Source organism: Lactuca saligna, chromosome 9 (genome assembly GCF_052625555.1).
Source record: "Lactuca saligna cultivar CGN05327 chromosome 9, ASM5262555v1, whole genome shotgun sequence".
Lineage (NCBI taxonomy): Eukaryota > Viridiplantae > Streptophyta > Magnoliopsida > Asterales > Asteraceae > Lactuca > Lactuca saligna.
Window position 1 is genome coordinate 47,677,342 of NC_136425.1, and position 21,201 is coordinate 47,698,542.

General features: G+C 33.2%; 2 protein-coding genes across 2 annotated transcripts; both read left to right on the plus strand.

Moving 5' to 3' along the window:
- Positions 1–11,898: 11,898 nt before the first annotated feature.
- Positions 11,899–15,637, plus strand: LOC145016364 (U1 snRNP-associated protein usp106-like). Its single transcript, XM_078974707.1, has 13 exons — positions 11,899–12,129; positions 12,714–12,766; positions 12,908–13,076; positions 13,164–13,227; positions 13,325–13,404; positions 13,496–13,649; positions 13,726–13,787; positions 13,877–13,951; positions 14,076–14,134; positions 14,504–14,585; positions 14,748–14,791; positions 14,874–15,104; positions 15,327–15,637. The coding sequence occupies exons 1-13, from the start codon at positions 11,983–11,985 to the stop codon at positions 15,343–15,345; spliced, it is 1,239 nt and encodes a 412-aa protein (XP_078830833.1). The 5' UTR covers positions 11,899–11,982; the 3' UTR covers positions 15,346–15,637.
- Positions 15,638–17,607: 1,970 nt separating this feature from the next.
- LOC145018590 (uncharacterized protein At5g01610-like) lies at positions 17,608–19,210 on the plus strand. The gene is made up of 2 exons (XM_078976469.1): positions 17,608–18,225; positions 18,884–19,210. The coding sequence occupies exons 1-2, from the start codon at positions 17,728–17,730 to the stop codon at positions 18,944–18,946; spliced, it is 561 nt and encodes a 186-aa protein (XP_078832595.1). The 5' UTR covers positions 17,608–17,727; the 3' UTR covers positions 18,947–19,210.
- The last annotated feature ends 1,991 nt before the right edge of the window (positions 19,211–21,201 follow it).

Genomic DNA, 21,201 nt, shown 5'->3' on the forward strand with positions numbered 1-21,201 from the left:
ATATTACATTATGGTTAGTTTAGTTAGTTTTCCATTATTTATCTTATTGTGGTTAGCTTTTGAATCACCGGTTTTCCAGAATAAATCGATTGAGGACTTAGAAGGATCAAGGTAACGTGGTGAATGGAGCACTACTACGTGGTGAATGGAGTACCATGACGTGGCGTGACGTGGTGAATAGAGCACCACAATGTTGATGGGTTTTAAGCATAACAAACAATCATATATGTGCATGCAACCCTAAATAAATTTGATCTACGTTTTCTCTAATTGAACATACAATTTGAACAACAAAGTAGAAAACCATAGAACACTACTATATAATCAAAATACACAATTAGGATTAAGAAAATCATACCTCAATTATTATGTATTAATAACAATGAAAACCTTACGTTGTTGAAGCCTTGAGAACAAGCGTAACAAATGTCACGTCTCTAATGGTTCACACTCAAACTTGGCAAGAGGATGAGAAAGGAGAGAGGGGAAGGGAGCTTGAAATTTTGGCTGCTCTTCTTAGGGTTTCAGGTGGCCAAAATTATAAAGGGGTTAGGCTCCTTATATAGTAAGGTGGCATAGAGCCAAAGCTAGGATTTTAGGAGGAAACCCTAATCTCTTAGCTTAAGGACCAAGCAGCCCAAGAATCCCTATCCAAGACCCCTTGAACGAAAATTCTATGGCTTTCCTAAAAGTTTTCGTCTAAGCCTTTCTATGGAGGTTCTTGAGCCTCTTTCCTCAACTATCAATACATTGTCAAACAACCCCTGCACTTTTAATTAATTATTTTAATCCCAATATTAATTCTAATTAATTCCTGATTAAATATTAATTAAATGATATGATTTTTAATTAATATATTATTTCTATAATACATTAATAAGTCATTTATTTCAATTTACTAATCAAATAATAAATGCAACTTCTCTCCAAATTGTTGGATAAGGTGTCTAAGTCCATAACTATTTCTGGTATGTACTTGACCCGGCCCGGAATGGTCCATTTGGGTTGCATGACACCAAGCAATTGGATAGACTAAATGAGAGAAATAACACTTGTGGTTTATTAATATATTATAAGTTCTAATATATTAATAATATTATTTAATTAGTTTGATCAAGAATTAATTTAGAATTAATTAAGTGATCAAAAGATAACTAATTAAATATATGGGTTGATTATGTAAATCATCCATAACTTGTATAGTGGGCTAAGAGGCTCCATGAATTATCAAGTTGGGTTTCACCCATAGGATGCTCCATGGGAGTTACAAACCCATGGGCCATGTAAATGAAGAGTCATGACACATTAGGGTTTACATGGTGTAACCCTAGATGTGTCAACACTATATAAAGAACATATTCTCCACCAAAATTGGCTACACATAAGAAACAAGAGGGCTAGGCTGATTTTAGAAGTGTGTATTCTCTCTAAAGTCATTCCAAAAGCATTTGGTGTTGTGTGGAGCATTTGAGGCATCACACTTGGGGTGCTAGGCTCACAAGGTTTCAAGGATCATAAGCAACAACAAGGTATGTTATTCTATCTTTCATTCAAGTTAAAAATTGTTCCTCGTGTATGCTAGATAGGAATATGACCTTGGAATTCAACTTTACATGATTATTAGACAAACATAGATCCAAGGTTATTAGGGTTGCATGTACACTTAGGAAGTGTTAGAATGCTTAAAACCCATCAGTGGTATCAGAGCCTAGGCTTGTTTGTTGATTTTTTATGCAAACTGTTGAAAAAAAACGTTTTCTTGTTTTCTGCTCGTATGAACTCGCCGATTCCATGGGGGGACTCGACGAGTCCATGAAAAAATGCAAGCTATTCGTCGAGTTTGTTATTGCACTCGACGAGTAGAGGCTGCAGTTTTCAGAAATTCGACTTTTGTTGCTGGAAATGGACTAGATACATTACCTTAAACTGTTTTGGTATTTGAAAACATGTTTTAGATGGTGTAATGTTTATGCTAATCCATTTGCAATGGCAATTATCAAAATTACAAGTTTTTAAGTGTAATTTTTGATTTTTGAAATGTTCATATTCATGTTCTTGAACTTACGAAGATTAGATGATCATATTAATTGCTTGTAACCTTCATGGTAGTTTAATTCATGATCATAAAGTGTTTTAATGGAATCCATAACTTGTCCTCAAGTTATGGAAAACCAAAAGCCACACTTTTATTAAAGCCATTAAAAGAATACTAGAGTTATAAAAATGAAGAGTTTTCATTTTTATTACTCAATTAATTCATAAGTTATAAGAAATGAAAAGTTTTGAAAGTTTATAAAACTTGCCCTCAAATTTTGGAACAACTAAAGTCTTGATTAAAACTTTAGTTTCAACCCTTAGAATAGGAGTATAGTTAAGTATGTTTATTTATGTACTAGTATGTTTATTTATGTACTAGTATGTTATTTGATTGTATGTGTATTGTAACGCCCGCAGATTCGGGCTAGTCAAATTAGAAGCAATAAGTGTCGAAAATGACTTTTCGACAAAAGATTATTTAAAATAAATAATCTTAACCAAGTTTTAGAATATGTCTCAAGGTTTCTGTACATATAAAGAACGCCAAAATCTAATTTATAACGAAGAAGTTATGACCCGTCGAAGTTTCGCGACGGAACCGGCACGACACCGGGAAGCGTAAATAGCAAATTTACGACAGAGCAAGATTTAGCCTTAGTAATCTAAATGAAAGTCGTAGAATATGTTAAACTAAGAGCATCGATAAAAAGAACGCCCAAATCTGACTTCGTATGAGGAAGTTATGATTTTTCAAAGTTTCGGATTAACAATGTACAACCCGAAATTTGAATAATAGATCGAGCGGTTTTTAGCCGACACGAGCTAAATGAGAATCGAAGATCTCATTAAGAGTAGCATAACGAGAAAAAGATGGGCGAAAACGAACATCGGATGAAGAAGTTATGAGAATTTAACGGACAAATCTTGTCCCGACCTGTTAATAATATAACTTTTAAAATAAATTCAAAATTAGCCGACGGAGTCTAAACGAAAGTTGTAGAGTACGTTCCCGCCTTCACGTGGATATAAAGAACGTCGAAAACGGAGTTCGTATGAGAAAGTTACGAATTTTTAAAGATTTTAGTCGAATTTGCGAAGCCTAGTGAGGAGCTGGTGACGTGGCAGCATCTGGGCCACCCATCGCTGATGAAGAAACGCGCTTCGGATCATGCCACGTAGCCCTCGCATACGCCCCACGTCCGAAGACATTACGCCTCACGTTTCGACCCTTGTGCGGTTCCGAGAAGAGCCACGATGACCTAGTAGCGAAGCGACGCGTGTTGTACGAACGAAGCACTACGCCCAACGTAGGTCCGAGGTACGCCCAACGTACCGAGGCCTCACAGGCTATAAAAAGGGGCCGAGGCAGCTTCATTTTTTCACACAAAAATCTTTCTCTCTCTAGTTTCTTTCTCTCTCTCTAACTCCCCTAAACCCTCCTAAACCTTAGGAAAACCCCTAGCACCCGAAGGAAGCCCCGAGGCTCCCGGAGTCCCGAGAAAAATTGTCTTTCGGTTTCGAAATGCTGCTCCAAATAAAGCCCGATTTTCTTTAAAATTCGTTGTAAGTGAGCTACGCTTACGCAACTTTTAATATAACTTTCAAATAATTATAGTAATGTTATTAGGTCCTTAAAATAATTATTTGGGCTATTATTATGAGTTATATTGAGTGTTATTTAACGCTTACATAATAATAATAATAGTCAGACTATTAATTTATCGCGGTTATCGTTAGACTAAACCCTAGTGGTATTGGTACTAGGTTTTATCAAAGGAAAGTTGTTTTGAGAGTATCGAAGCACTGTCCGAGTGCTGAGTCATCACCATTCAGGTGAGTGCATAGTTACTTTCAGCTTACACATAGATATGAAATATTTTATATAAATTACGTGCTATGTGTGCATGTTATCTGAATACTTGCTATCTATGTTGGGTGAAGGATTTTATACACGTTTTAAATGATTTAATTGTATATGTATTTTATATCTACGAAAATGTTGGGGTAAGACATGGGTAGATGTAATAGATGAAATATGAGTTGGATGATAAGTTGAGAGGTGAAATAGATTGTGAGGTGAGGGTGAGAGGTGGACGATGTGAGAAGCCATTTTTCCAAATGATGGCCCCGTCATTCAGCAGAGTATGGATGACAACCACGGACTATTCTAGACAGTCCAATGGAACACTAGCAGGCTCGTAACCTGTATGTGTTGTGAACGACGCGTTTACCAGTGCACTCTAAAAACCCATTGTTACGTATTTGAAAGACCACAACTTTCATATTTCACATTATCATTACTCCAAAACATGCTATCTGCATATTCATAAAAGCAATATTTTACATTTATATAAAGGATTTACAATCTATTGGATACAAACTTTCTATTACAAAGTGTTATATATATATATATATATATATATATATTACATAACTACCCAGGATATTGTAATTTATACAAACATAAAAAGTAGTACAAAAGTACTATTACAAACTATTCTACATCTTTCAATAGTATGTAAACATACTAGTTATTTATCACCTGCAATTGTTAAACATTGATAGGGTAAGCGGTGACGCTTAGTGAGTTCAAAAATAGATACAATATAATGTTATGTCATATATATACTTCAATGTGGCAAAGCAAAGAGGAACAACATGATGTATGTGAGATCATGTGACAAGCATTCATATCAATCAAATACATTATTCAAAGATATTCTTTTCAATTTTTGATATACATCAATAAAGCTTTGGCCCAAATGGCATAGAAGACATGCAATTTTTGATTTACATCTTGTTAGATTTTAGGCTTATAGTCCTGTCTAACCATTTGTCAATGCCATAGAATATAAGTCATTCTCTTACGGAGAAATGCTCTACATGGTCAGAGGCTACGTACCAATACCAATGTGAATCTAAGTCCTTTCATTGATCACATGGTCAAAGGTATTACAATTGCTATAAACATAGCGAATAACACGAGAAAATAACTTAGAATGATAATACTGAAAAGCACATAGCACATATAACACATAACATACAATTGTCTCCTATATATTGAACTCACCTTAAGTTAACCGGGGGTTAAAATAGTAATTTGGACAGCACTTCGGCTTTAAATATGCCTTTCTATGTTGAAAATCGGGAGCTTGATTGAAAAAACCGGGCTCTGCGAAGGTAGGGCTTCAAAACCGAAAATATAAAATTTCAGGGTTTCTCAGGGGTCTCGGGACGTGTTTCGGGTGCTAAAATTGATTTCGGGGCTTCGGGGAAAGTTAATATGAAGAAAATATGGAAAGAGGGGCTAAAAGTGGCAAATTTCCAAAGTTAGTCGGAAGATCTCGCATCCTCTCTTTATATAGTGGCGAAGGTTCGGAAATCTGCGGCTGGGAGGAGTCCACGTCGCACCTGCGAGGTTTGGTCCGGAAGCAGCTCGGTGGCTCGGACGTGGCTTCTTCGTGCAAGCGTCGGTGGCGAAGGCGGGGGACGTGGCCCGCATCGGATTGGCCACCGATGCGAGGCGTGTTCGGCTCTTACAGGACCTCGGTCTCGACGAATCAGAATAGGACGTGTATCGGTTTCGGATTGGGCCACGACCTCGGTGACGATGCTGCTTCGTGCGAGTGACGTGTCAGCGACGAGGTCTCCGGTGGCTGGTACTGTTCATGCGAAAATCTCGTAAATTGAGCCCCGAACTTCTAAAATTCATAACTTTCACATACGAGCTCCGTTTGTAACGTTCTTTATATGCACGCGTAGCTAAAATTACGCTTTACAACTTTCATTTATACTTTGTCGGCTAATTTTGACTTTATTTTAAATATTATTATTTTTAACAGACGGGGACAAGAAAATCCGTTAAAAATTCATAACTTCTTCATACAACATCCGTTTTCACCAGACTTTTTACCGTTGTACTACATATGATGAGACCTTCGATTCTCGTTTAGGATGTATCGGTAAAATATTGCTCGATCTAAAATTCGGGTTTTTAGCTGTCTACTGCTAAGTTGAAACTTCGAAAAATCATAACTTCCTCATACGAAGTCAGATTTTGGCGTTCTTTTTATCGAATTTATCGGTTTAACGAATACTACGACTTTCATTTAGATTACTAAGGCTAAAAAGTAGTTTATCAAAAACTCACTTTTTACGTCATTCGGTGTTGTGCCGGTTTTGTCGCAGATCTTCGGTTGGTCATAAATTTTTCGTTATAAGTCAGATTTTGACGAGGTTTTCGCCTACAAATTTCTAACAAGATTCTCTACAACATCAAATAATAAAATTTTACTTATTTAAAATTTCATATTTTCGCTAAATTTCACTATTTGGCTTTTAATTGAAATCTCATAAGACTTCTAATATTTTCTGAGTGATTCTAAACATAATTTTACTTCATTTGTAGTAAAAATCATCTGTTAGAACTCAACACTCAATTTTACATAATATTTCACAATTTTATTCATTACAAAACACGATTTCAAAACGTGTATGTTAAGTATTACGAGTGGCCTCTCGAAAACGATGCTGTCAATAAAACCCGACAGATGCGCCTAAAGGACTCTACCAGCAGAAGCGCCTAATAGAGAACCTCATAATCCCGACAGATGCACATAAAGAACTATTCAGGCATATGCGCCCCATAGAGAATATCTCAAATTTGGCAGTTGCGCCTAAGTGACAGAACTAGCAATTGTGCTTGACAGATGTGTCATTTACAACGATGGATTTCGTACCTATTCCTTAGGATACTCATTAGGAATGAATGAACAAAAAATAGTTGATTCTTAGGACAAATCCTTAAGAATAAAGAAGATAATGGGGATGGGTAATTGGGTTAACTGTTTGATGATTAAACATAATAACTATATTATTGTGGGTTGAAAACCCTATGTACTCACTAGGTTTCCCAACCTGACCCACTCAGTTTATTTATATCACAAGTGTCGATATGAAGTGACATTACACTGAGAGATTAAAGAGATATAGATCACTAGTGTAAATAAATGTAAATTCCATTTGTGCTTATGTTCATATATTAACGATGACATCCCAAACGTTTTAAAATGAATAAAATATGTTTCTTTGAAAATGTTTTGATAACGTATTTATCGTATTTTTCTGGAAACAAATTCCGCAACATTTTTATGAAAATAAGTACTTTGATTTTTATAAAGCATAAACAAAATCGGTCTTTTCTGGCTGTGAAAATGGGGATGTCACATGTAGAGTGAGCGAGGCCCAGAGACAAGCGGGGCCTAAGAGAAATAGATATGTATGTCGAGCGGGGCTCGATACCAGGCAGAGCCTGATGCCGGACGGGGCCCGATGCAGCGGGCGAGGGCCCAGTATGTGGTTATGTGTTTATGAATTATGGTATGTGGTAGGTTGAGGAACTCACTAATCTTTGTGCTTACGGTTTTCAGTTTTGGTTTCAGGTACTTCCGGTAGTGGAGGGACAAGCTCGGGATGATCGTATGACACACACCAAGGAGTTTTAGCCCGTGATGTTTTGCTCTGATAAAAAGAACATGTTTTGAGATGATACTCATATTATATATATATATATATATATATATATATATATATATATATATATATAAGCCTTTGTTATGGATGAAATGACTTGATACTTATGATTTTATTAATGTTTTAAAAAGAATTTTTTGGTCATGATTTTTGGGATGTTACGGTTACTAATCATTAGAAAACAAATCAATTCAAACAGTGGCCAATTGGTTAAATTAATGAGTTTACTAGTTTATTGATTCGGGTTAAGCAAGACTTGTAGTTAGCTAATTAAATTGGTAATTCAATTATCTTCTTGTATGGTTGTTCGTCACATAAACTCCCACGTTGATTTACTTATTTTCTAATTAACCTCTAGTTTCATGTTCACTATTCTTAGGCATATAACATTGTTTTCACACTATACATACTTATAAAGCTAACATTTTTTCTAGAATCTCATGCATTTGAAACCCCCATTTTTTTAACTTTCTCAAACCACATTCATTTGAAACCCCCCTTTTTAACTAATGCAACTCAAAAGTTTTCTTAATTATGACTTAACACTCAAAAGTTTTATAACTTATATTATGTTTAATTAGCATTTAGTGAAAGGTTTACTATAAAAAGGTCAATCTTTTGTGTCTTTTGTGTTATATAAAATCTTACATGTAAGAAAGATGTCATAACATCAATGTTTTGCTTGGAATATCTTTCAACCAAAACAAATGAAGATTTTCTATTCTTTCTTTATATTCAGTTTCTTATTTAATCGTTATATGTGATTTGTATGTATTACTCAATCTTGAATGTGACTCTCCAAACATCAATGTTTTGCTTGGAATATCTTTCTGATTCTTCTTTTTCAAGAAAAATATTTTGATTGCAGGTTAGTGAAGAATTGTCATCAAGTTTCTATGGTTGAATGGTGTTAAATGAAGAAAGAAGATTCGGAAAATGGATATAGGTTTTTTTGTTTGAGCAAAGTTGATGAATATTAGTTTTTCTTTTGATTTAAATGTTCGTTTACGTAACATCTTTATTTATATATTCAACCACCAATGCTCTTATTTAATTGATTGTAGTTTTTCTATTATGATTATGTTTATTTTCTATTATTTTTTTGTTAGGTTATCCTACACAACATATTTAAAAGACAATATTTAAAAGATAACATAATTGTTAACATTTGATATGTAATTATGATAGACTTATCATGATATGTTTTTCATATGAAAGTAATTTATCCATATTACTACGACAATAATTACATATGACATTTACGAATATATATATATATATATATATATATATATATATATATATATATATATATATATATATATTATATGTGATTTGTTTAACATGTATATGCACATATGTATGTTATAAATTTATAACTAATTATCTTTATGCTTAATAATTGAAGGGATTAAAATGATGCATCAAAACCAATTATTTAGACGAATATAATAATAATAATAATAATAATAATAATAAATACACATTTCCAAGTACCGCATTCATTTGAAACTCACACTACAATCCAAAAGTTTTCTAATCAAGAGTTTTTAACTTATGATTATTAATTAGTAATCACTAATAATTTTTTATTTTCCTTTCTTTTATAAGGTTGTAAAGTTTTGCTCATTAAAAACATTAATGTATTTGAAGAGATTTGTGATTTAAATATGAAGAGTTAATATAAATGTTATAATATATGTTTTAGTGTTTTTATGTTATTAAAAGTTATAGTGTTTATTTTTCATATTTTTTATTATTCGTTGTATATATATCTTTTTTAATACAAATGTTATAATAGATGTTTTTCTATTTTTATGTTTTTAAAAGTGCAGTTCATATTTTTGTCCATACGTTTTATTACTCGTTATATTTTCATTAATTTGATATATAATTTGCACAATTTTAAACGGTTTATAAAATTATCAAATAGTTGTATATATCACAATGATTTAAAAATTAAACTATAATGTTTAATAAAACTCCTATGGTAACTATATGTTTGCTTTGCTACTAACATTTTGTTTCAAAGTAGAAATATTAAATAATAATTTAGTAAAAGTTATTATTTTAACTATATAATTATATTCTCGCGCAACGTGCGGGGATTCGCCTAGTAAGTTATATGAGACAAGCAATCAAGAGATGTTCATGCAACTTAATATACTTTATAATTAACATAAAATAATTATTGGCAACACATGAGGGTCTTTAACAAGCTTAACAAAACAAAAATTACCAAATTAAATTAATCCAACTACAAAATCAAACCATAGTCATAAATTTGTCTACCCTAAACAAAAGAAACGAGTTTTTAACTCATATTCATAGCAGAAAACGTCTCACAAAATAAACCTAATGATTCAAACATGATGTAAACACTAGATTAAGAAAATAGAATATAACCGTGCCTTTCGATCTCCTCAAAATTGAAGGCTAAGTTTGATCCATGAGTTCCAGCGCTCCAGGTGCACTTTAATCGCAATTCAATCCCCAAGGGTTCTAGAAAAAGGTTATTGTTTCGTGGATTTATACCCAATATATAGATTTATGAAAACAGGGGCGACTCGTCGAGTCCAAATGCTGACTCGTCGAGTCCCTCGCTTAAAATCCGTGCGCGGTAAGGCATCCATTTGTTCGCGAAGCTTCGTGCCTGCTATTCGAGTAGGTGTCCGACTCGCCGTGTACATTTGGTTTTTTGACTCTTTTTCTTCTTCTTCAATTCCCGAGCTTTCAATCGAATTTCCTGCTTCCTTTTGCTCCCAAGCGTGTCTTTAAGGCTGAAAATATAATTTAAACATAATTAAGTACCTTTTTGTTTATTAATTGAAATAAAATAGCTAAAAAGTATTAAGATTTTACACAAAATATATAACTAAATATGCACATATTAATACACTATATAAAGTTCTTACTTTCCTAGTACTTATTAGTTAATGCAACAAATAAACGAAGCTCTGTAACCTAACTACATACTTACCTAGCATTAAGGTCTTCCATTTTCTTTGATGCGTGGTTGAAGACTCATCATAATCATATCCCTTAATGAAGTAGTTAAAAGACTTTGATACCAACCTTTAATTCTTCTTAATATATTTCATAATAAGTATGAAAATAATGATCATAAACAAAACATTTCCATTAACCAGACAATTAAATATGATAAGTTGAAAAGTTTTATAAGTTTCAAATGAATATAACAATCAATTAATTAATTATGTATAATAAGTTGAAAAATATTTGAAAGGTCATCCAATCCAAGTTTCAAATATGGTTCAAATATTTTGACTTATATTATAATAAATGTTCTGAAAAGATTGTCACGACTTTAAGACTTGTATTTTCCGTAAAGTTTTGACAAAATGCCTCATTAAGTCACACATGTATATAAAATGAATAATAACATAAAATATATATAAAAATATTAATTATATACAAAATTGTCGCATTAAGTTACACTTTATAATAGGGCTGTGCATGGGTCGGTTTGGATCGGTTTTGGACCCCAACCCAACCCAACCCGTAAATGATCGGTTTCTGGTTTTCAAAACCCAATAGGATCGGTTTCTGATCGGTTCGGTTTTTCGGTTTCTGATATCGGTTTGGGTGGTTTCTCGGTTTCTTGGGTTCAACCCATACACTTACGGTTTTCTGGGTTTAAACCAATGGGTTTTGGGTTTGAACCCATTTTCCAGAAATGTAACAATTAGTTAAATAATTAAAAAAACACCTAAGGTTCTTTTATTTATTCTTATTTTTTTAATATATATATATATATATATATATATATATATATAAACATAAAATAATCAGTAAAAAGCATCGGGTTTGCGGGTTTGCAGGGTCGGTTTCTCGGTTTTAAAGAGGGGTCGGTTTCTCGGGTTGTTGGGTCGGTTTCTGGGGGCAAAACCGAAACCGAACCTGGAAAGTCGGTTTTTACAAATTTAAAACCCATACTGTCGGTTTTGATTCGATTTCGATTTTTTCGGTTTCGGTTTCGTTGGTTTTTGTCGGTTTTTCGGTTTCTTGGTTCGGGTTTGCTCACCCATACTTTATAAACGACGTGACTTGTCATGACTAAGGAAAACTTGAAACTTGACATTGCCGCCAAGTCACACTTTACGTTATTTAGAACCTTGATTGTAATAGATATATAGATAGAAAAAGGTGACAAATTAATTATTTTAGTTTGGAAAAAACCAAAATCACAACAAAACATTTCGAAAAAGGACGAAATTTAAAATTTTAAAACTCAGGGGACTGAAACCAAAGAAATAGGCAAAGCACCGGCACCAAATTTGCAGTTTTCTCTTAAACGTATTATATTGTCGATGGGGCTGTGCCTTGGTTCAGATTTCTCCTGAAAACCAAACCACCAAAACCCTAAGCACTGCGTGCTTGAAATTTCTTCAGATGGATGCAATAAGAAAGCAGCTAGATGTGCTGATGGGGGCAAATCGGAATGGTGATGTTAGAGAAGTCAATCGGAAGTACTACGATCGTGATGTCTGCCGTCTTTTCTTGGTCGGCCTTTGCCCTCATGAACTCTTTCAACTCACTGTAAGCAAACCAAAACCCTTTATTTATTTATTTTTTTTTATCTGCGCATACCGCATACGCACTCTTAAATTATGCGTTTGGACATGAATTTGCGTCTTAGGGTTTCTAAATTATATTGTTGCTACACGAAGTAGGTTATGAGGATTGGGGAAAACCCTATTCTGCAAAGGCAGCAAAACAGATCAATTCATTACAATAGCTCTCTTCTACTTAATTTATTTCGGACTTTAGAGGAATCGGAGGGTTACAACAGTTAAGACACGTAGCTTAAAAATGGAAATGACGAAAGCTTGTTTTAAAATCTTCCCTAGGCTGAATTTCATCTGTTGGTTCAATAAGGAGTAATTGACCTCTTTCTTGGTTTGTCATAAGAGCTTTATAAGAAAAGTAGGCTGTTGGATAATTCATGGAAGCTCTATTGGCATTCCTGACATCAGTTTAACAAGGAATGAACTTATGAACTATAATGTATCTGAGTTGCATTTTCTGGTTTTTTACAGTCAACCAGTGCATATATTTGAGCTATTTTATATTGTTTTGGTGACAAACTTTGCTAAGCTATTTTCTTTTTTTGTTAACTCCAGAAAATGGACATGGGACCATGCCCAAAGGTGCACTCATTTCAGCTGAGGAAAGAGTATCCTTTTTCCCACCCTTATGATATTTTACTGACTTCTATGTTGATTATGGTCTAAAAGTCTAAGGACATTATGATTCGTAGACATTTTATGTTTGAACATTAGGGTTTTGAATATCAGTGTTACTTAACTGCAATCAGATACCAAGAAGCTAAGGCAAAAGGTCAAGATAATTATGATAGAGAATTGGAAGATGTTATAGACAGACTCATTGTTGAATGTGACAGAAAAATTGCCAGAGCTCTTAAACGTCTTAGTGAAGAGGATGCTAAAGCAGCTATTGCTATTTCTGTGTCAGAGGTTACACAGGTGGATTGAACTTACCTAATTTACCCTCATACATGTCTCTTTTAGTTCATTTTCTTTATCTAATTTCCCCATTTGCTAAATGTGCAGACACCTGAGATTCTTGAGTTGTCAAAGCAGATAAAGGAGAAGCTAAAAGAAGCTGATCAAAATGGTAATTCCTTTTAGTAGCAATTAACAAATTCCCATTTTATCTTTTTAATTCACCCATTAACTCATGATGTATGATCGTTTTCTTACTTACTCTTCAGATCTGGAAGGAAAAGCAGATATGAAGATTCGAGCTCTTGAGATGGTTGAAGAACTTAGAACTCAAAGAGCAGATAAACAGGTAACATGTGCTTTTCTAGATCTTTCAAAATAATCATAGTAAAAGATAACTAATGTTTTTTATTTTTTATTTTTTTTATTTCTATTATCAGTCAATGCTATTATTAGATGCATTCAACAAAGATCGAGCTTCTTTACCTCAACCTCTTCCAAATCCTCCACCATTAGCACCATTACCTGTTGCTACTCCTGATGCCAGAACCCAAGAATTAATCAATGAAAAGCTGAAAAAAGCTGAAGATCTTGGTAATAAGTTAACTTTTTAAATTTAATTTTGAGTTCTATTTTGTTTTATGAAATTAATTTGTAACCATTTTTCTAGGTGAGCAAGGAATGGTTGATGAAGCACAAAAAGCACTGGAAGAAGCAGAAGCACTCAAAAAGGTTCATCACTTTCCTAAAACATACATCTTCTGATCTTCCAAATTATTTTTTTTTTTAATTTCTTTTCTTATTTTCCATATTTTTTGTAGCTTTCAATGCATTTACCTCCTCGTCAAGAGCCTGTTACAGACTCCTCTAAGTATACTGCTGCAGACGTGCGAGTTGTAAGTCTTCTATACATTTTTTTAAATCATAAATTTCCTTTTTTTTTTTTTTTTTTTTTTTTTTTAAACTGATTAAAAGATTGTTAGATAAAGTTTAACTAGCATCTTTTAATATTTTTTTCAGACTGATCAGAAGTTACGCGTATGTGACATATGTGGAGCGTTTTTAAGTGTTTACGACAGGTAAATTGTTTTTTTTTTTAATTTTTAATTTTCTACCTGGTGAATATTTAATTGAAAATAGTTTATTATACAAAAAAGATGAGACAAAAGAAGTAGTATTTGGGGTTTAAATTTAAAGTACACTTCAGTGTTTGACCTGGCAATTATACCTCCTTGTCACCAGCAGGCTTTTGGGCCCAGTTTTACGAGGATATTCATTCATACTTTTGCAGCTAAAGAATGTGCGTTGTTTTTAATTTCTGATCATTAGATAAACAATTCTTGGACAATTTTTTACAATATTACTATTTGTTATAAATGCGTCTTTTAACTTTTTCTTTTTAATCAATGAATTATTACGTTTGTTATTTTCTTTCACGTGTCTCTCAGTGATCGCCGCCTAGCGGATCATTTCGGTGGAAAGCTCCACCTTGGCTACATGCAAATCCGTGAAAAACTAGCTGATCTTCAGGTATTTTATTTTATTTATTTATTTCACTTTAGGATTTACGTTGAAATCTGCCATCTAACTATTTCACGTGTCCACATTTGGTCCCTAAACTCTTCCTTGTTGGTCAATACCGGCGTAATCCTTTTTGAATTTAATTTATTTATTATGTCTTTAAAATGGCAGGAAGAGAGAAACAATAAAAGGAAGGCGCCTGAAGAGGATAGAAGGTATACTTGTGTTTATTATTTGAAATTTTTTGAGAGATTATTTATGGTGTGTTTGGGAATTACATATATTTTGGTGTTACAGATCAAAAGAACGAATCAGGGAAGTGGAGCGGGAAGGAAGCAGAGATAGAGATCGTGACCGCGCAGGTAGCAGAGAGCGTGCACGGGACCACGATCGAAGGAGCCGCGACCGCCATAATAATGAGCGTGACCGTGGGTATGACCGTGATCGGTCCCGTAGCTATGACTCGAGGAGTCGACATAGATCCAGGTCGCGCTCAAGGGAACGTGGTCGGGATTATGATCGTCAAAGGTACCATTTTTTTATTTTTAGTATTTTTAAAAAAATAAATTTTACTTATTAGTGTTTGGTATATATATATATGATGGGATGGAATCACAAAGGAGTGGAATGAGGAAGGTAATTAGAAAACTAAATAAAATTAAATCAATAGATAATGTAAAAAGATATGTTTTTGGAACCAAACTTTTAATCAAATAATGATAACTTGTCCGTTTGAAAACTTATGAACAGGCGTTATGATCGACACTAGTCATGAAGTAAAGCAGATGAGAAAGAAGGTTTCTTTTTATATTGGTTGGTGGTGTTTAAACCTCAAATCAAATTTACAAGTGCTTCTAATTTGGTACTAAAAAAAGAGACTTCAATTTGTATTTGTTTTTTGTTTTTGGATTTCCTTATTATGTTTCCTAGCGCAGCAGCTCTATGTATATTAGTGTTGCATATTTGGAGTTATAAGCGGGGGGATTGATTGTGGCACAACCCAAAATTCCTAAACCTTTGTATTCCTGTAACTTTAGTTTATGCTCCAGATTTTTTTTTTTTTTTTTTCTTCATGGTTTGTTGTTTCGAACATCACTTTGATGGAGTAGGAGTGTAGGACAATTACAAAAAGGTCTTTCAACTTATACAAGAATTGCAAAATGGATACATCACTTTCCCCGGTTAAAATCTGATAACGCTGAAAGGACAGTTCAGTAATTTTGATGCTGTCGGTCTTATCAAACGCCACACACATTCTATAAAATTTTGTTGATTCATCTCCAATAATTTTCTTTTGGCTAACTAAAACAAAATACCATGGTTCTAAATAACTTATGTTTTCTCAAATTTTTAGCGAACCATTTCATTTGTAAGGTGTGGTTTGAGACATTTTGTGTACATGCACACACTAGATTCGACAATAAATAACTCTTTTGGCGAATAGTTTTATTACGGGAAAATAATTATTAGATTTTATCATTAGTTATTATGTAAAAAAATTATCAGTTTTAGATAAAATATTTATTTTTTGACATTATATTTATATTGCATGTGTATAAAGTTCATATAAAGTTATTAATACTGATTTTTTTTAACAGTAAAAAATTCATACTCACGTCTAGTTTCAGAAATTTAAATTAATTTATATACATGAAATTAATATTTTAATATTATTATTTTACTCCAAATTAAATTTTTAATAATCTTTTTTAATTCAAGTTTTCGAAGTTTTGATAAGTATTAATGATATTTATGCATAATTAATTTGTACAAGCTTTTTGTAATTTATATCTCTTAAATTAGGGATGTCAAAAAGTCCCGTGGGACCCCGAACCCGTAAGGCCCTGATCCCGAATGAGGAATATTTGTTTAAAAAATTGGGGATGGGGGCGGGTGCGGGGGCAATGTTAAACCCCGTTTTAGTTTCGGGGGCGGGGGCGGGGGTGGGTAGTCCCGTCCCAAAACCCTAGTGACCCCGTTAATATATTATTTATATTAATATATATTAATTATAAAAATATAATAAATAATAACAATGATATTGAACTTCCAAAATTCAATTAAATATCAGGTTTTTAAGTTTATAGTATAACGTTTTTAAGATGTTATAATATTTTTATTTTAAATATATAAACTTATGCTATAAATAACTATTTTTATCCAAAATAGTTACTTTTAATTCAAAAAATAACTTCTTTTAGCCTAAACAACACCTTTGTTTGCCAAAAAAAAAGTCAACCCAAACGGGGGCGGGGGCGGAGATGGGGAGACTAGAGATTTCGGGGACAGGGGCGGGGGAACAGGAAAATTTCAGGGGTGGGGTTGGGGAATGCAATCCCCGCCTCGTTGACATCCCTGTCTTAAATTCAATATATGATTAATATGCTTTATAATAGAGTATAATATATATATATATATATATATATATATATATATATATATATATATATATATATATATATATAACATCCCTGTCTTAAATTCAATATATGATTAATATGCTTTATAATAGAGTATAATATATATATATATATATATATATATATATATATATATATAAAAGATGTGATTTGAGACCATTACTTATTTTTATATACATATATGATTTAAGACCATATGTCGTTAAGACACGAATCCAATCCATGAATCATGATGCGCCATGACGGTGACTTTTTTAGAAGCTTGCAAAATGCTGATTTAGAAAAAGAGTAAAATATAATTACTTTAGTATGCACATTTTGTTTCAATAATTTTCTTTTTCTCTCTAACAAACAGAAAAATACTACAGGGATTGTATTTTACACCATAATGACAATGCATGGGCAATAAATAAATTAATGGGCCCGGACCAAAATCACAATAAAAATTAATCAAACCTGAACTTTTTTGGGCTTTAATAAAAAAAGAAAAATGAAAACCAACCCATAGGGACTACTTTTGTGGTATTCTCTAAAAAATAAGACCGGAGAGTTTTGGTGCAAAACACATTGAAAGTATGGCTCCAAAAGCGTGAACTATAAAAAGGTATTTTCGCTCTCAATTTCCCATCTCGATTTCAAAAACCTCTTTCCCTTTTCCCCCTTTACCTCGTCATAAACCCTAACCTAGCACAACCTACCAAAATTCTTCAAGAATCACTCAAATCAAAGAAATGGGTATTCATCTTCTACCCATATTCATGTCCTTGTTGTTCACCACCCTGCAATCATCATCATCAGCATCATCACAGCAATCGATTTACGACGCCCTTAGTACAAATGGTCTCCCAATCGGCCTTCTCCCGAAAGGAATCACAAACTTTACAATCGACCCATCAACTCAACGATTCGAAGTCCATTTGAACAGATCATGCAATACCAAATTCGAAACCAGCGTTCGATTCGATTGGAACTTCTCCGGGTCTCTAAGCTACGGTCAAATCTCTAATCTCTCTGGAATCGCGGCTCAGGATCTTTTCCTTTGGTTTCCTGTTCAAGGCATCCGTGTAGACGTTCCTACGTCTGGTATCATATACTTTGATGTCGGTGTTGTGTTTAAGCAATTTTCTCTCTCTTCGTTTGAAACCCCCAGAGATTGTACCGAATTAGACGACGTTGATGCCTCCAGAACAGAACTAACTGTACTTAAGGATCATACTCGCGGCATTCAGGTTAGTTACATTCTATACACCCTAGCATCCTTCAAATTTGTAAACTTTCTCTTTTGACCAAAATCACTCTCCAAAATCTTAAAATTCAATTGGATTTCATCGCAAGATGCTTAGAATTTGTTAAAAGATCGTCATACGCGCGTATGTTGTATCTTCCCTTTTCTAATCCAAGTACAAACTATTTTCTTTAGCAAATTATTCACTAAACTTAGGAAACTGGTTATATGGGTCATCTGGTAATCAGGGGTTTTCAATATCTTCATGTCACCTAGTTGATAAAATGTTTGTTTCGTCACCTAATTGGAATAAAGTTATTTGTTTAGCAACCAAATAATAAAATATAAGCCTACATGCGATTTTTGAATCTTGAACAGGGTATTTTTCAACCTCAAAATCAACCAGAATTATCATATTTTTTTTCAAGAAATTTTATAAACTATATCTGGCTATAAAGAACTAAAATAGAAAAAAAAAAAAACTTGGTTTGAATCTTTAAAATCAAAAGTGGACTTATATTTTATTGGTTCGAAGGGGTACATGAAGATACAAGTTTTGCACCAGGTTTTATCTGAAAGTTTTTTGAGTTTAGTTTGGAATTTTTTATACATATTGGGGGAAAAAGAACAACATGGGGTTAAATATCATTTCATTATTGCAGGACAAAAGTGCAAAGCTTATTAAGCAGCATGGTGAGGGGGATGAACAGAGGGCCATTGCATAACTTTAAGAACAAACAGTCAAAAGATTTGAAGAGTGTCTGGATCGATAATTCTAACTTGAGTTGGGTATTGTTCGGTTTTATTTCTGAGTGTAAAGTTAACAGATTAGAAACATGATTGTGTATGATGTGTTTGTTCTTGAATGACTTAGTATGGTGGTATACATGTACATGTAGTCATGTGTTTTGTTTGAAGATTGAGGTTGTGTAATATAGTAATATTAGTAAGTGAATGGAAAAATATAGAATGCTATTGGCTTTCTTGAATGTACTGGTTGTATTGTGATGTTTAAGATGATTTGATAACAATTTTAATCTGCCAAAAATATGGTGACTTTGTGTGTGCAAGAACACGTATTCAGCATAAATTTATCGAGAGAAAACTGCAAAATTGGTTCTTGCGGCATTCAATTTTTTTTTGATAGGGTCCAAAATGCTTTTAACTTGTACGGACACACAAAAATCAAGAATTTCCTTTGGTTTTGGTTCATAGAAAACTTGAAAAGATCATTTTGTCATTTTTATTTCTCTTTTGTATTTTTATTCATTTCCTTTAATAGTTTATTATTTAAAATTAAAAATAAAAGAATTAGGCCAACCCTTGCCAATGTTCTCTCTCTCTAACATGCATCTTTTCAAAATAAAAATAAAATAATCTCTCTCTCTCTAACATGCATCTTCTCAAAATAAAAATAAAATAAAATTATACTAGTAACCTACTCCCCCTTTATCAGGCTCTCTCTCTCCTATCCTTTTCTTCCTCACCATTACCTCTAAATCAAGCTTATCTCAAATCGATGACATTAAGAATGACTCTCTCTCTCTCTCCATCTTCAACCTTCATCTTTTTAAATGGCAGAACTGTAGGAGTCTGAACTGATGGTCTGAGGAAGTCCGACTTATCAGATCTGATGAACTTGTCGGATGTGTCTTAATCTACCTTTTGTTATGGTAAGGAGAATGGAAGATGACTCTTGATTCATCTCCAGATCCTATGTGAATTCTGATTTTCTAGAAAGGATTGATCCCCAGCCATTATCCTGCCAGTTCCTGATGGATGTGGATGCTCCCCATTGAAGATATCGATTTGGAGATGCATAATGCCTACGACCCACGCAGTAGTATCTAACTTTGTTTGTTGTTGGATATGAAATGTCATTGAGGAGATCCTTCAGTGCATTCTGACTCCCGTTAGTGGTGGCGGTGGGTCATATGTGGTGTTATTAGAAACTGGAAGAGATTTCTTATTGTGGAAGCTCTGCAACATAAAGGTCACAGTGTTGATGAATAAGAATGAATTAGAGGAAAGTTTGAAGTAACGATGAACCAAGTAAATTGAAGTAGAGAAAGGTTGTGCGCGAGAGTGTAAACATTTTATGAAAGGGTATTTGATTTTGTTTTGGTTTGGGTTGGTTTATTTAGTAGATTTTTTTAATCTTTGATTACAGAGGATTTTCGATTTTTAATGCTATTTCATTTGATTTAGTGGTGGCCCTTCGGAGGTAACGGAGGGAGAGTGTAACCACCATTGTTGAAATTTCAAAATGCAGAAAATAAAGGGCTTAAAAAAGCAATTTGGTGGAGAGAGAGAGAGAGAGAGAGAGAGAGAGAGAGAGAGAGAGAGAGAGAGAGAGAGAGAGAGAGAAATCGGGTGGGGTGGACCCGTCTTTCTATTTTTCTTTTATTTTGTTTTTCTTTTAAATTATAAAACAATTAAAACAAGTAAAGAAAATGTGAAAAATAAATAATAAGGACAAAATAATCCTTTTGAATTTTTAAGGACCAAAACCAAAGAAAATTCTTGATTTTAGACATTCAATGCAAGTTGAAAACTTTTTGCACCACATTCAAAGTTTTTTGCAAACCGCAAGGATCTATTTGACATTTGACAGTTTTGTCCTTATAATATCTAGGGTATTAAGTTCAATGAAAATTGATATATAGTTTATTAAATTCTTGTGGATTTGAACGATTACAAGTGTATAGTTTATAAAATTCTTGTGGATTTGAACATCTGTAAAACTTTATAATTCAACAGTATGATGTACAAAAAATATGAACTTTGTAAGTATGTAAAGAAATATTTGAGTGTAATAATATAAGTATGTAACGAAATATAAAAAACGGATTTGGGACAAAAAATATATTATGTTTCATATATGTCCGATTACTATAAATTTATATCATTAAATAGATAAAAATTAGATGGTCCAATGATTATACGGAGTAATATGTAATAAACGTTATGATATAAAATC

What these genes read in the sequence shown, in the direction of transcription:
- LOC145018590 (XM_078976469.1), top strand. Translation starts at nt 17,728, where the DNA reads ATGGGTATTCATCTTCTACCCATATTCATGTCCTTGTTGTTCACCACC. An exon ending in ATCATACTCGCGGCATTCAG is followed by an intron (nt 18,226 to 18,883) that starts GTTAGTTACATT and finishes TCATTATTGCAG; the next exon opens with GACAAAAGTGCAAAGCTTAT.
- LOC145016364 (XM_078974707.1), top strand. Translation starts at nt 11,983, where the DNA reads ATGGATGCAATAAGAAAGCAGCTAGATGTGCTGATGGGGGCAAATCGG. An exon ending in AAAAGAAGCTGATCAAAATG is followed by an intron (nt 13,228 to 13,324) that starts GTAATTCCTTTT and finishes CTTACTCTTCAG; the next exon opens with ATCTGGAAGGAAAAGCAGAT. An exon ending in CTGCTGCAGACGTGCGAGTT is followed by an intron (nt 13,952 to 14,075) that starts GTAAGTCTTCTA and finishes TATTTTTTTCAG; the next exon opens with ACTGATCAGAAGTTACGCGT.